The sequence below is a fragment of the Brachycentrus maculatus genome, unplaced genomic scaffold, assembly GCF_059751285.1.
Source record: "Brachycentrus maculatus isolate JH-2025_06_01 unplaced genomic scaffold, ASM5975128v1 h1tg000293l, whole genome shotgun sequence".
Classification (NCBI taxonomy): Eukaryota; Metazoa; Arthropoda; class Insecta; order Trichoptera; family Brachycentridae; genus Brachycentrus; species Brachycentrus maculatus.
The window spans coordinates 1560763-1574387 of record NW_028281044.1 but is presented as its reverse complement, the minus strand read 5'-3'; the positions used below and the strand labels follow the sequence as shown (position 1 = coordinate 1574387).

The 13625-nt window shown below is 36.2% G+C and overlaps 1 protein-coding gene across 1 annotated transcript in view; it reads right to left on the bottom strand.

Moving 5' to 3' along the window:
- p120ctn (adherens junction protein p120) overlaps window positions 1-12611 on the bottom strand; it is a 45882-nt gene extending 33271 nt beyond the window's left edge. Inside the window, exons 1-2 of the mRNA XM_088267349.1 lie at window positions 12241-12611; window positions 1446-1580 (exon numbers count right to left, since the gene is read on the bottom strand). Coding sequence (XP_088123475.1) covers window positions 1446-1486 — 41 coding nt within the window. The 5' untranslated portion in view covers window positions 1487-1580; window positions 12241-12611. The remainder of the gene's footprint in view (window positions 1-1445; window positions 1581-12240) is intronic.
- Window positions 12612-13625: the final 1014 nt, after the last annotated feature.

Sequence of the window (13625 nt, the reverse complement as noted above, 5' to 3'; positions counted from 1 at the left end):
TTCTTATATCTTCGTTTTTAATTCTGTCATACAATGATTTTCCACACATTCGTCTGAGGGAGCGCATTTGTATTTAACTTTGTCATAAAATAAAACCTAGGGATAGTGAGCTTTATTTTTTATTTAAATTACATTTACATAATTTCTACCTTCATAATACAAAGATTTTATTAAAAAAAAAATACATATTTAATGTAAAAAAAACCCTCTCCCCAACAGAAAGTCGGACATCAATTATTGCACTCCTGGAAACGTTAAAATATATAATTTTTTTTTATTAAATATTAACATCCATATTTAACACAATCCGCCAAAACTCATTAAGTTAGGAATAAAATGGAATAGAAAAATCAATACTCTTGCAAAACTAGCAATGCTGATCGACAGTTACTTTCTAAAATCTCTCAAAAAATTGGCTAAAAAAACTTAAATTAACATAACGTGGTTTGCAAGTGGACTATTCAATTCTTTGTTTACTATTGCAAGTAAAAGTAGCTTTAAACCATTATGATATATTTATTTCTAGCTATTTACACATAGCATTACTTGCACCCCAATTTGATTCACAAAGAGAGTCAAACACTTTTGTGGCTTCCAGTAATGTGATGGGGGACAGTTGGGGATGATTGTTACATTTTTACTATAGCCAACGGTAATATATAAAAGAGAGAGCCTATTTTGGAGTACGCGTGACCAATGTGTGGGGTCACGAGTCCAGAATAGGATAATATATCAAGTGCTCCGTTCGCTTAGTAAACTCTTATTCGCACCCAATCGTATAGTATAGAAGCAGTGTCATCTTGATTGCTTAATACACAAAGGAAAGGTGAAAACTACAGATGTTTTCATTAACAGGTGATTACAAAAACAAATGAGCATTTTTTTTATATTTAGGTATACACAGAGGTGGGTGGGGTAATATCTAGAGGGGGGGGGGGTTAAGGAATGGGACTTTGTTTAACGGGAATATAGATAATAATGGTGATGTATATTGAAAAAGTATATTATTAATTAACGTTTTATCAGTATTAAAATTTTTATGTATTCCTAAATTTTTTAAATTGTACATGACTTGGCCTTTATATCATGGGTATACTGGCAAAAAACGTTAACTCTAAATCCCTATTGGAATAGTCCCTGTTATTTAAAGCTCTTAGCCAGAATAAAATACCCGCTACTAAACTTAAAGTTTAATTTACTTTTAAAACCACATATATATGACATTTCAAACTACTTACTGTATTTTGCCAGTTTATAGAACGTTGAATACAACATTGAGTCAAAATTTCATATTTTCCAGTTAACTTTTTTTGCAAGTTTCTCGGAAAATAACCCGAGAGTAGGGTGGTTCAGTCCGGAAATAGTTTGGTATAGCGAGAAGTCGGATGTTGATCCGCCATCGGCTGATTGACAACTTCCCGCCCGGAATCTAGTCTACAACTCACCCGTAGAGCGAGCTGGGATGCAGCTTCTTGGGCCCCTCCATGAGCAGGTTTGGCTAGTCTCTCCGTGTAGTCTAGCAGCTCCGCAGCTGCATGGCAATCCTCAATCTCTCGGGCTCCCGGTCTTCAGCGCTGGACCTGGCGGAGGGAAGGTAGCACTCGGTTAAATGAAGGAATTACAGATCACTCTGTTCCCAGCGTTCACTCTCCTTTCAACGCACAGTACTAATAACCAGTTACTATGTTTAATAAATACTTATGATAATTTTCACATTTTTAATTGCGTAGTCCGCCTGATGAATGATTAGTTAATATGTATCCACAAATATAGTTTAGCTATCTAGGGTTAAGGTACATTGAAACGAGTCCCGTTAACAACAGAACCGTTGAACAGGTGATGAAATTCAAATATCTCGGAGTCGACATCAGTAGCTACAGTGATCTATATGGTGATACTCAGAAACAAATAAACAAGGCTGCAGTTGTATCGGGATGCCTCAGAGACTCGGTGTGGAGGAACAAACACATGAGACTAGAAAGTAAAATGAAAATATACAAAACATGTGTTCGACCAATAGCCACTTATGGGATTAAGGCAAGAGCAGATACTTCCAGAACAAAATCTCGACTTCGAACCTCCGAAATGAAGACTCTCCGGTCCATAACCGGAAACACATTGCGAGACCGAGTAAGAAATACCGACATTCGAAGCATGTGTAAGACGGAGGATATCGTGAGGTGGGGACGACAACGAAGGCGATACTGGAAGGAACATATAAACGGAATGTCAGAAGATAGACTTCCACGTATCGCCCTCCAAGGCAACCCTGAAGGACGCAGACCCCCAGGCAGACCTCCGAAAAGATGGAAAGACAGCTGGGAGTCGACATCCCAAGAGCGACATGCGGAAGCACAAACAGATCCCTAGGATCTACATAAAGAAGAAGAAGAAGAAACGAGTCCCGTGGTCTAGGAGTAAAACACCTACTAATTTAACAAAACCAATCGCACAGTTCACCATTTTTGACTTTTTTTATGTAAATGGAAGGATTCAGAAGAGGCCTATATCCAGCAGTTGAGGACAGAGGGCTAGAGAAGAAGAAAGATTCTATAATTAATCATTGAAACAACATTACTTAACTAAAAAAGAATAAAAATAATGGTTAGTCAAAACCTAACATGACAAAAATGGTTTGAATACATAGAGATAAGTAGGACCACGCCTTTGGTTGAATTTTCCTCAGTTCCTGATAAGAAAATTACCAAACGATAAATGCATCAAGATTCGATATAGCTGAATTTTGATACATTGCATCGAATTTGTTCAATAAATTTAAATATGAAAATAAAACACTTGTATAAGACCACTTTTGAACTTATTAACACACTAAGGATGGGAAAAGTATTTCTATCCGCTCAGTAGATTGATGCTTAAGGATGGGAAGAATATGTTTACCTTCTGCGCCAGCCTCATTTCAAAGGCAGAAAAGAAGTAATTATACTACTATGTTTTTATATAAATATTATATACCAATCCCTTAACCTTTCCCTTCCGGTGCTAAAATAAAACGCGCGTCCCGGTGTTAGGTAGTCACTACACAATAAAAAATCAGCGATTTTAGATTGGAAAAATACAGACATTCATAGCTAATCCCCTTAATTAATTATAAATGAAGTCAAAAATCGTAATAATTTAGACTAATTTGCTGAAATCATTAAAAAACCATATGGTAACGCTCACGAAACAAGCATAGGTCCACTTTTGTCGGAAGCCCAAAGGCTACTGCCGCTAAGCCAGAGAACATTGAGCTTTGAGCTCCTCACGCTTGCACAGTGCAAGTATGCAAGAGTGAGATGCGAATATAGTGTCGCGGTTCCCGCACACTCTTCACGCGCTGTTTATACGCAAATTTGTTTCCGATGTTCACAAAATACCTTCGATGTACCCGATAAATTCTGATTATTATTAATATTATTTTTTAAATCAATGCGTAAATATGTTATGGAAGAATACCTAAAAACTAAACCTTGTTTTTATTATATTTATAGAGATATTGATGTTTATTAGAAGCAATGTGTACAAGGTACACAACGCCGGGAAGGGAAGGTTACGGTCTTAACTATATGTACACAATCATCAAATGCCGTCGCCAGCGGTCCGCAGGCGTAAAAAATACCGTCCTTAGTGTGTTTATGTAAAAATGACTAGTTTCCAGAACTACAGATGTTTTCATCAATAGGTGAAAATACAAATTAACAAGCAATAATTCATGTATTAGAGGTGGGTAGAGTAATAATTGTAGGAGTGGTTTAGGGGGTGGGGTTTGGTTTAGTGACAAAAATTTTAAGGTTTAGAAATAATAATAAATAAAAAAAAACCTGATAAAAACATTCCGTAACTATACACTTTTACAAAATTCCTCACCTTTGCATTCCATATTCCCGTAAAACCAAATAAATTATCACCCCACCCACATATCCTTCAAATTCTCATCCGCACCCGATGGTGCATAGGGCACTGCATCATATAAACGCAGTGTTATCATGATGAAAAAAAAGTGATCAGCCCTCCCTTTCAGGTACCAATCCAGGATAGTATTGAATAAATATTAGATCGAAAAAATCAATTTTTTAACTAACTAACCATCACGCCGCTTCTCCGCAGGGGTAGGCAGAGAGAATTGAACGCCACACCACTCTGTCTTTGCAAACATTCTTTGCCTCTTCTACATTCATGCATCTCCTCATACATACCTGACGATTATTACAACTCCTGACCCGGCCCCTTTCAAGTATTTGACATACCTGATTGTGGCAAGTTTTCTTCGGTCGTCCATTTGACCGATTTGATAAACATGTATAGTTCTCAAAACTAGTGGTGGTTACATTGATGAACTCAAAAGAGCTCTCATACGAGTGTTTTATTTATATATGTAAATCATCTTGTTATTCCACAAATTTAATGGCAAATCAATAAATAATATATTGTTCAATAAACGTTGTTATTGAAGAAATATGCGCCTTGGCTTAATGAGTGCCCTTGAAATGATAAGTCTAATGAGTTTGGAGTGTAAACTTAGAAGAGATAAGAAAATTTGTCTGGGGAAAATGTTACAATATTACTGAGTAAAATGAAGACAAAAAAGATTGATAATATTTCAACTGTAGAAAGAAAACGAGACTGTTTTCTTACTACAGTTACAGCTTATTATTAAGCGGCCCGCAGGCTGCATGCGGCCTGCAAACTCGCGGTGTATTTTATGCAGCCTGCGGATACTTGCGGTGATTTTTTTCATTTATTTTAATTCTTCATTGAAATGATTCCTTCTTTATAAAATGATTTCAATTAATGATGTTCAGTATGTTGGCAATAGCTTAATGTAGCCGCTGTAGTAAGTATTTTTCATTTTCATTCAAACCCTTATCCGCACCCCAATGGTGCATAGGGCACTGCATCATATAAACGCAGTGTTATCTTGATCGTTAACACATGAAGGAAAGGTGATCAGCCTTCCGCTTCCGGTACCAGTCCAAGGTAATATTGAATAAATATAAAAGAGAAAAACTCACTTATATTTATTTGACCCCCCCCTGGGAATCGAATCCGAGACCTCTAGTACGCTAGCCGAGCGTGCTGACCGTTACACTACGGAGGCGGAGGCGGACGGTAATAAGTATGCTAATTTATTAAAAATAGTACAAAATGATACTGATTTTTCAGTTTTTTAATAAAAAAAAATTCAAGATACCTTTTGCGGCCCTTGATGCCTTTTGAGTTTGGTGTAAATCATCATTAGACGAAGAAGTGAAAGGCAAAAAAGAGCAAAGACGATAGAAGGAAGTCCTGAACGTAACATAAGTGAGTTGACCAGAGCCTCTTCATCCTGGTAAGGGATTATCCAAGATTTTCCAGTACAGCAATTACCTCCGTCATTTCAAAACATCAGAAGAAGAAGAATGAAGGGTATGATGGTGTCAACCGCTTAGCAAAAAAAAAATACTATGGACTCTATGCAGTTTGGAATTTGGTATCTTATCAGTCAGAATAGAATGTACAAGTAGAGTGCATTAGCGGGGGTGATACGTCAACTGCGGGATATGTTAGGGAAAACACTTTAGCAAAGGGGTTCCCAAAGTGTGTGCCGCGGCGCCCTGGTGCGCGGTAGAAAGTAAAGAGGAGCGCCGTGAGTCGGTCCTTTATCACTATCCGAAAAAAAAAAAAAATTTCTCGGCAAAGCACTAATTTCTATTTTGAGCGCTTGCATCTTTCTACCTACCCAACTACTTTTATTGTAGGTTGCTATTTTTTTGGACTATATACATATATGAATTTATATATATAGTCACTTTATCTATTCCAAATAGCTTACTAAAGTAGGACGCCGTGACAAAATACTAAACTTGTAAGTGCGCCGCGGGTTGAAAAAGATTGGGAGCCCCTGCTCCAGCACATATCATTGGGAATACAATATGAGTCAAAGTATGTCATTTTAACACACTATGGACGGGAAAGGCATTTTTACCCGTTTGGTCGATTCATGCTTAAGGACGTGAAGCGCATTACATTCTTGCCGGCCTCATTTCAAAGTCAGAATTGAAGGAATTACATATTTAATGTTTTTATATGAACAGAGAACTGGAGAAGAGTCATTGCTTCTGCAAGGATCACAACCCTCAGCAATGAGGAATAAGACGGAGAAGATATGAACAGAAAGGAGAAAAATTGATGCCTTCGAAATGTGATGTTGGAGGCGCATGCTCCGAATTCCGTGGGCAGCTAGACGCACCAATGAGTCCATTCGCCAGGAACTACGCTTTGATGGCTTGACTCTGGCCAATGTCTGTACCCGACGGATTCTCCGGTTCTTTGGACACGTTGGGCGTGGCAACGAGGATAGCCTGGAACGACTGGTTGTGATGGGTAGCCTGGAGGGGAAGAGAGGGAGAAGAAGATCCCCCACACGATGGACCGTTCAAATTAAGGCAGCAGCAGGCACCTCAGTGGTTGGAGCGCTACGTGCAGCACAGTCAAGAGATGACCGGAGAAGAGTCATTGTTTCTGCAAGGGTCACAATCCTCAGCAATGAGGAATAAGACGGAGAAGATATAAACATTACACACCAATCTCTTGATTCAAGTCTTAACTGTATGGACATAATTATCAAATCCCGTGTCGCCACCGGTCCGCAGGCGTAACAAACACCCGTCCAAAGTGTATTAAGATAACGAGGATCAAAGATTTACTTCAAAAATTATAATAGGCACAATTTGCAACCTCTGTACGTAACATGCTTTTCAAATGAAAGATGCGTTTTTGGATTTTCTTCAAAACTTCATTATTTTAACACGTTCAATGCGTATAAAATAATGTCATACACCGCGAATTATTGACAACCCATAACTTTGTTCCAAATCTAATTTTACTATCTATTTTTAATCCTTTGGTTACCAAAGTCCGATATATCGGCTTTCAGTATTCTAGCGACCGGAGCATTTTGTCGTAAAGTAACGTCGTAACATCGCTCGCGGCGAGCATCCGAAACTATGGATGGAGCGCTCGGCTCGCTGTACTGACTATACGAACGCTCGCATCGTAACGTGTTACGTTACGGCGCAATGGCTCCGGTCAGTCCCCACCATTCGGGATTCCTTCAAGGTTGTGCAAAAATGTTCATATTATGTTTTTTTTCAACAAGTCTTAAGTAAGTAGTAAGAAATACTGAACGTTTACCATATTTAGTAAAAATAAATATTTTTCACTTAACTATTGCTTAGTAAATACCACTATTTCTTCAAATCTATTGTGACACGTGTTTCAATGCATTCCGCAGCATTGTCAAACACCGAAAATGATGCGGAATGTGTCACAATAGATTTGAAGAAATAGTGGTATTTCTTAAAATAAAAATGTAAAAAGGTAAAAAAAAAATGGATACATTTTACCACAAAGTGACAGGCGAATCAATTAATGAAAAATAAATATTAGTTATTTTACACTCTAATATTTATTAATTATCACCCTGGACTGGTCCCTGAAGCGCAGGTGTGGTCACCTTGCCTTCATGTAAATAACGATCATGATAACACTGCATAAATACGATGCAATGCCCTATGCACCATTGGTTGCAGATAAGAGTAAGCAGATGAAGAACATTCATATCTTACAATCAGTTGTTAAATTACAAAAATTTAAGTTATAAAAATTATTTTGGACAGGTTGAAGATTGAACCCAGGAAGTCATGGATAATAGAACAAAGCAGTGGCCATTGGACTACATATGTGGATGGAAAAATATGTCAACTCACATGGAAACATGACATAATAGAATGATTAACTTCTCGCGACCATTCAATTCAACATACTACTGCATTCAAGCTTAATTTTTAAATTTTTGTACGTTTTGTCAACGAAGTAGTCATTCCAGTGGGAAAATAATCAATTAACCACATACCATTAATTAGATCCAAACAATAAAATTCAAAATATCCATGTTTGTGTCGGGTTGTGGTCCCGTGGTTAGTGTCGCGGATTCTGAGCTAGAGTTGGGTTTGAACCCACTCTACAAGAATTTGACAACTATTTTTGATAATGAGCCACTTAGGCTCACAAAAACTATATGAATATTTCATAGTCATGCAGGAGAAAGTGACCAAGTGATTTTTTTTACAAAAATGTGATCATTGACTATTTGATATCTTACTAGCTGAATATTGCACTGAAAAAAATTCCAAAGGATTTTAAACTTGGAAGCATAATATATTGACTTATTAAAATGACTAACTGCATTGATGTTTACATTCTTGGCAAGCAAAAGTGACTTAAATGGCCCTCCCGAACATTTTACGTTTTGTTAGTTGGTCATTTTCTCCTGTACGACTACAATTTGTTCATAAAATAAAAACGCAAATATTTCTTTTATAAAATAAAATAATAACTATATAGTTTTTCCACATATATTTTATTTGACCAGTGACCAGGTTTCGTCGTTACAGACATCATCACACTGGGTCACCGGTCAGATAAAATATATGAGGAAAAAAACTATATAGCTGTTATATTTTATAAAATGCAGTTGAACCAAGAAATGTAAGTAAAAACTTATGTTTTTCTTTTTTTAAATAAAAATTAAAGGCATTAAGGAGGGGCACACAGCTGTACAAATGAGCATTCAATGACAATATTGAATTTTTTTTTAAACTTTTGCGTGACCTATCCAAAATAATTATTTCACGCTATTACACGATTTAGAGACTGCACGACAGTACAAAACATTTACTTTTCAGGTAAAAATGCTTAGAAATATTTGTGTCATAACAAAATGTATGCCGTAGGGATTAAATAAAGTAAGGATATATTAAAAAATGAACTATAAGTAAGAGTTCAATTGGCTTGGCACACATTTCATATTTACTCGTTGATAACATCTTCAGATAAGCAATATTGATTTATCAGAACTAAAAAAAATGGGCCGTTTCAAAAGCACTTGAAATATGGAATTGTAATTTGGTGACAAACTTAATATATTGAATTATAGACATTTTCAATACTTTAATATATAATATAATTTAATATTTAATTTTAGGCGTGCGGTGGTTTGACTTTGTGAGGAATGAAGAGATAAGGCGTAGGACGCAGAAAATCTTGGTCACAACTGTCGTCAAGAAAAGGCGATTCAGTTGGCTTGGCCATGTACTCCGCATGCCTCCTGAGAGCCGCCATCAAGCTTGCCTCTTTTACAAGGCATCAGGTTCGCGCCGCCCAGGAGGGCCACTGCTGACAATTCGTTGGCAGTTCTCGTCAGAACTTCGGGATGCGGATCTGACTTTGGAGGATGCAATGGAGCTGGCAGCCGACAGCAAAGCTGGAGACAGTTTGTGGACTCTATATGCTCCACCTATGGAGCGGATATAGTTTAATAATAATATATAATTATATATTGGCAGTAAATATATCACAATAGGGTAGTGATTTGCGTATTAGGCTACTGAGATGGAGGTCCCTGGTTCGATTCCCAAGTGGCTCAAAATAATATATGTATCAAGAAAATATTTGATTTTAGTTTTTAATATTTCCTTTCACAATAAGATTTTTTTAAGTTTTCATTAATTGATTTGGCAGTCACTTTGTGGTAAAATCTATCCATTTTTAATTAAAGTTATACTTAGTATATACCATTATTTCTTAAAATCTACTGTGACACATGTTTCGATGCATTCCGCATTATTTTTAAACACCGTACATACGGTGTTTGAAAATAATGCAGAATGCATCGAAACACGTGTCACAGTAGATTTTAAGAAATAGTGGTAATTACTTAGAATTTTTTTTATCAAAAATGGAAGATTTTTTGGATTAATATTGGCTGAATAAAATCAAACTTCTTTTGATTTTGATTCTGGAGGTCCTTGTTCGATTCCCAAGTGACTCGAAACAATATATGAGATTTTTCACTAAGTATTTATTCAATATTACCTTGGAGTAGTACCTGAAGTGCAGGATTGACCGCAAGGTGATATAATTAACGATTCAGTCAACATCACATCAATCTGATGCAGTGCCCTTTACACCACTGGCTCCCATAAAGGTCGGAAGAGGAAGAAAACAATACCACAGTCCGATTCAAATACAATTACTATCTCAAGTTCATGTTAATATATATAGCTCTTTTATGCTAGGATTTGTTCTACGTACTGCCAGGGTTTTCGAAAATACCCGCGTGCTGAGAACTCTTTATAACTCCTTGGTGCGAAGCAGACTCGAGAGTGGCTCGATGATTTGGGGGCCACACGAGCTTAAGTACTCTCTTATGGTAGAGAAAGTCCAAAAGAAGTTTTTGAGGTATCTCTACATGAGAGAGTACGGCTATTATTCTCGGCTCTACCCGACCCAGTTTCTCCAGGGTATGCTTGGCTACAATAGTTTAGAGACTAGAAGGAATGTGTATTTGATTACGCATTTTTATCGATTGTTGCGCGGTATGATCGATAATCCTGAAATTATCCAGAGCATTGGTCTGTATGTTCCCGATAGTTACCTAAGACAGCGTCGGCATAGATTGTTTCACATTCCTATACAGGACCAACCTGCCGATGGTTATGCCTGTAGGAAGAGCTACCGCTATGTTGAACAATATCACATTGGATATTGATCTGTTCCATGTGTCCGAAGGAGTTTTCCGAAGCCGGATTCTTCTACACCTTTAAGTCTTATTGCTTACTTTTATTATAATATATACGCCTTGAATATTGTTTGTTATGTATATATTATTTTTTTATTAAATAAATTGAATTGAATTGAATTATATTTTTTTACAAATATGTTAGTAATATTAGTACATAATCACTCACCGAGATTTTTATGTCTACAATCACTACCACAGCATGCAAACAATACCACGCGTAACTACCATAGCACTATTCACACACTTAAAACTACACAAAATGTTTATCACATGCGATTTTGGTTGACCCGAAGACCAACATGCACTAGGGTCATGTGATAAACATTTTGTGTAGTTTTGTGTGTGAATAGTGCTATGGTAGTGACGGGTAGTATTGTTTGCATGCTGTGGTAGTGATTGTCCTGGCGAAGAGACGGGTACGTCTCGAAACCGGTAGACATAAAAATCTCGGTGAATGGTTTACTAATATTACTAACGTTTTTGTAAAAAAATATAAAAGTGAAAATGACGTACCACAAAATAAATGCTTTAAATATCAATAATATTGTCATATTGTTTGACAATTTTAGAATAATTTTCTGGAATGTAGTCTTGGCAATATGTTAACTTTTTTTCTGTTATTGTGGCATCCTGCCAATTAAGGCAATTTAGCCATTAATATGTTAATGTACAATAATAGCTTAATGGCAACTGAAAGTTTCCACAAAATGTTTTTGATAAACTTCATTATAAAGCTGGAAATTTGATTGATTGTTGAATGATACATAGAGAATATATTTTTAAAATACGGATATTAATGAGGAAGGTACATAAATATTAATTCGTATTCGAAATACACATTAAACATGGATATTTTATTTGGAATTTATGCCAAATTTGTGGATATTACATTCATTCAAAAAATCATTTTTTTTAATACGAAGACCCACTGAGTACGATTGACAATTGATTGCGCAAGTAATGAAATGACAAGGTAATTGAATAGAGGTAAGTTTTTAATGGTAGTAAGTTTATGGCAATAAAAAAATACGTTTTCCATTTTAGGTACTAGTTGAATAATGGTTTTATCCTCTTAAATCACAGTATTTGAACTCTACGGAAACATAAATCTACAAAGAAAGGCATGTGAAAGCGTAAATTGTAGTAAAATTCAGGTTATTAGTAGGAATGGCCGAGTATCATTCATCACAATAAGCCGATAGGTATTTGTGCAACTGTCAGAATGTGAGAGGTTCTAGTAGCGCACAAACACACCAGTACTGTGGGAAATTGATCCAAATTCCGAATTCACATCCATTCATTGTTTATTTACACACAAAACCCGCGAACAATAGCGAATAAGTCGTAGTACACACAAGCACGGTACACGCACACAGCTCCGGGCAGACGAGACCCGTCTCGGTACAATTCGGATGCATAAAATACCCGATAGATCGTTGCACAATGGCTCGCAACACACCATGATTAGCAAAACAGATACTATCGGAACTTATCGCGAAAAATAAAAGATAACTGGTCGAATTCGGTCGATCGCCGGAAAAATAATACGCCCTCGCCCCATGCGTGAGACCGTGCAAGCGTTAGAGGTATACATGCACAAAACATGAAATACAAACCGTTTGGCGCAAATAACGGTTGATATGACAGCTCGAAACGTCGCCACTTCTGTCAATCATGTCAAAAGAGGTCGTGAGGCGAATTTGACGCGTCTCCGATGCATTTCAACGGCACCAACAACTACTCGCCTCGTAGTACTACAGCTCGACGTACCCGTCCCATGTAAAAAATACGCGCTTGACGTATTATGGCCCGTGGGAGCGGCCAGACGATTTCGCCACGGAAAAAACACACATTCGTTAGCACAAAACTTATCCGGAACTATTAATGTTTAATTTAGATTGGAAAATGGTTACAAAACCCGCCGCCGTGATCGATTAACACGTTAAAAATCAGCACACGACCGCGGACACACTCCTAAATTCTTGAATCTGGGCTACGCCATAGATAATAGGCTACAATAGATGTGGAATTCGTCTAGGATAAGCATTTTTTGTTCACTTTCTCAGTCGCAATAAAACGGGGCAATTTATAGTTTGAAGATAAAGTACTTACCTACAAATTATTTAAATTTATTACTAAATATTTGTCTACATATATTCAATATTACTGACAATTAAAAATATGGCATCATAAATAGCATTTTTTGTATACTATTGCTTAGGTGAGGTATATTTCAACATTTCTTCTCAATTAATTTCGTAATATTTATTTTCACAATAAAACTATGCCATCTTTTTTATTTGTCATTACTATTTGATTATTTTTACTCCCGTAGGTGTAAATATAAAAAAATCCTCATTAAAAATGCCCTTTTCGCAGATAATTGAGATTCATATATTATTTAAAATATAAGACAAATCGACACTCGATTTTTAAACTATTAAGAGTCAATAATGTTAATTCGATTGAAATGTATTTTCTCTTGATTTTTCGAACTAAATCTAATATTTTTATAAGTTATAAACCATTTGTCAGATATGGAACGAATTACTTCTAGTTTATTTAAGAAAATTAAAGTCGAAAAAAACTGTTGAAATGAAAAAAAATACCCTTTCATTAAACTTTTGATTATTTTGTTACCAAAACTTGTTTATTTGTTATTTTTGATCAAATGATATTTGTATGTACAAACAACCTACCCCGTTTTTTAAAGGAATTTAATTAGCTGAAACCCTTCAGGTACCTATTCATGATATGAAAAAGTGGGGGATATTCAAAAATGCAACTCCTTGATATAGGGTTATGAAATCCTAATCAAATAAAATAAAAATAAATTACACATTCATTTACTTACCTTCGCTTATGACCTTAGCTAACTCAAACAAATGTTTTTTTCTTTTACTTTAAATAATCAATGCTCGGGATATCCTGGAGAGACCTGGACTAGTACCTGGAATGACGAGGGTACTACGATTAATCGAAGAAAGAAAGCACCTTCTCG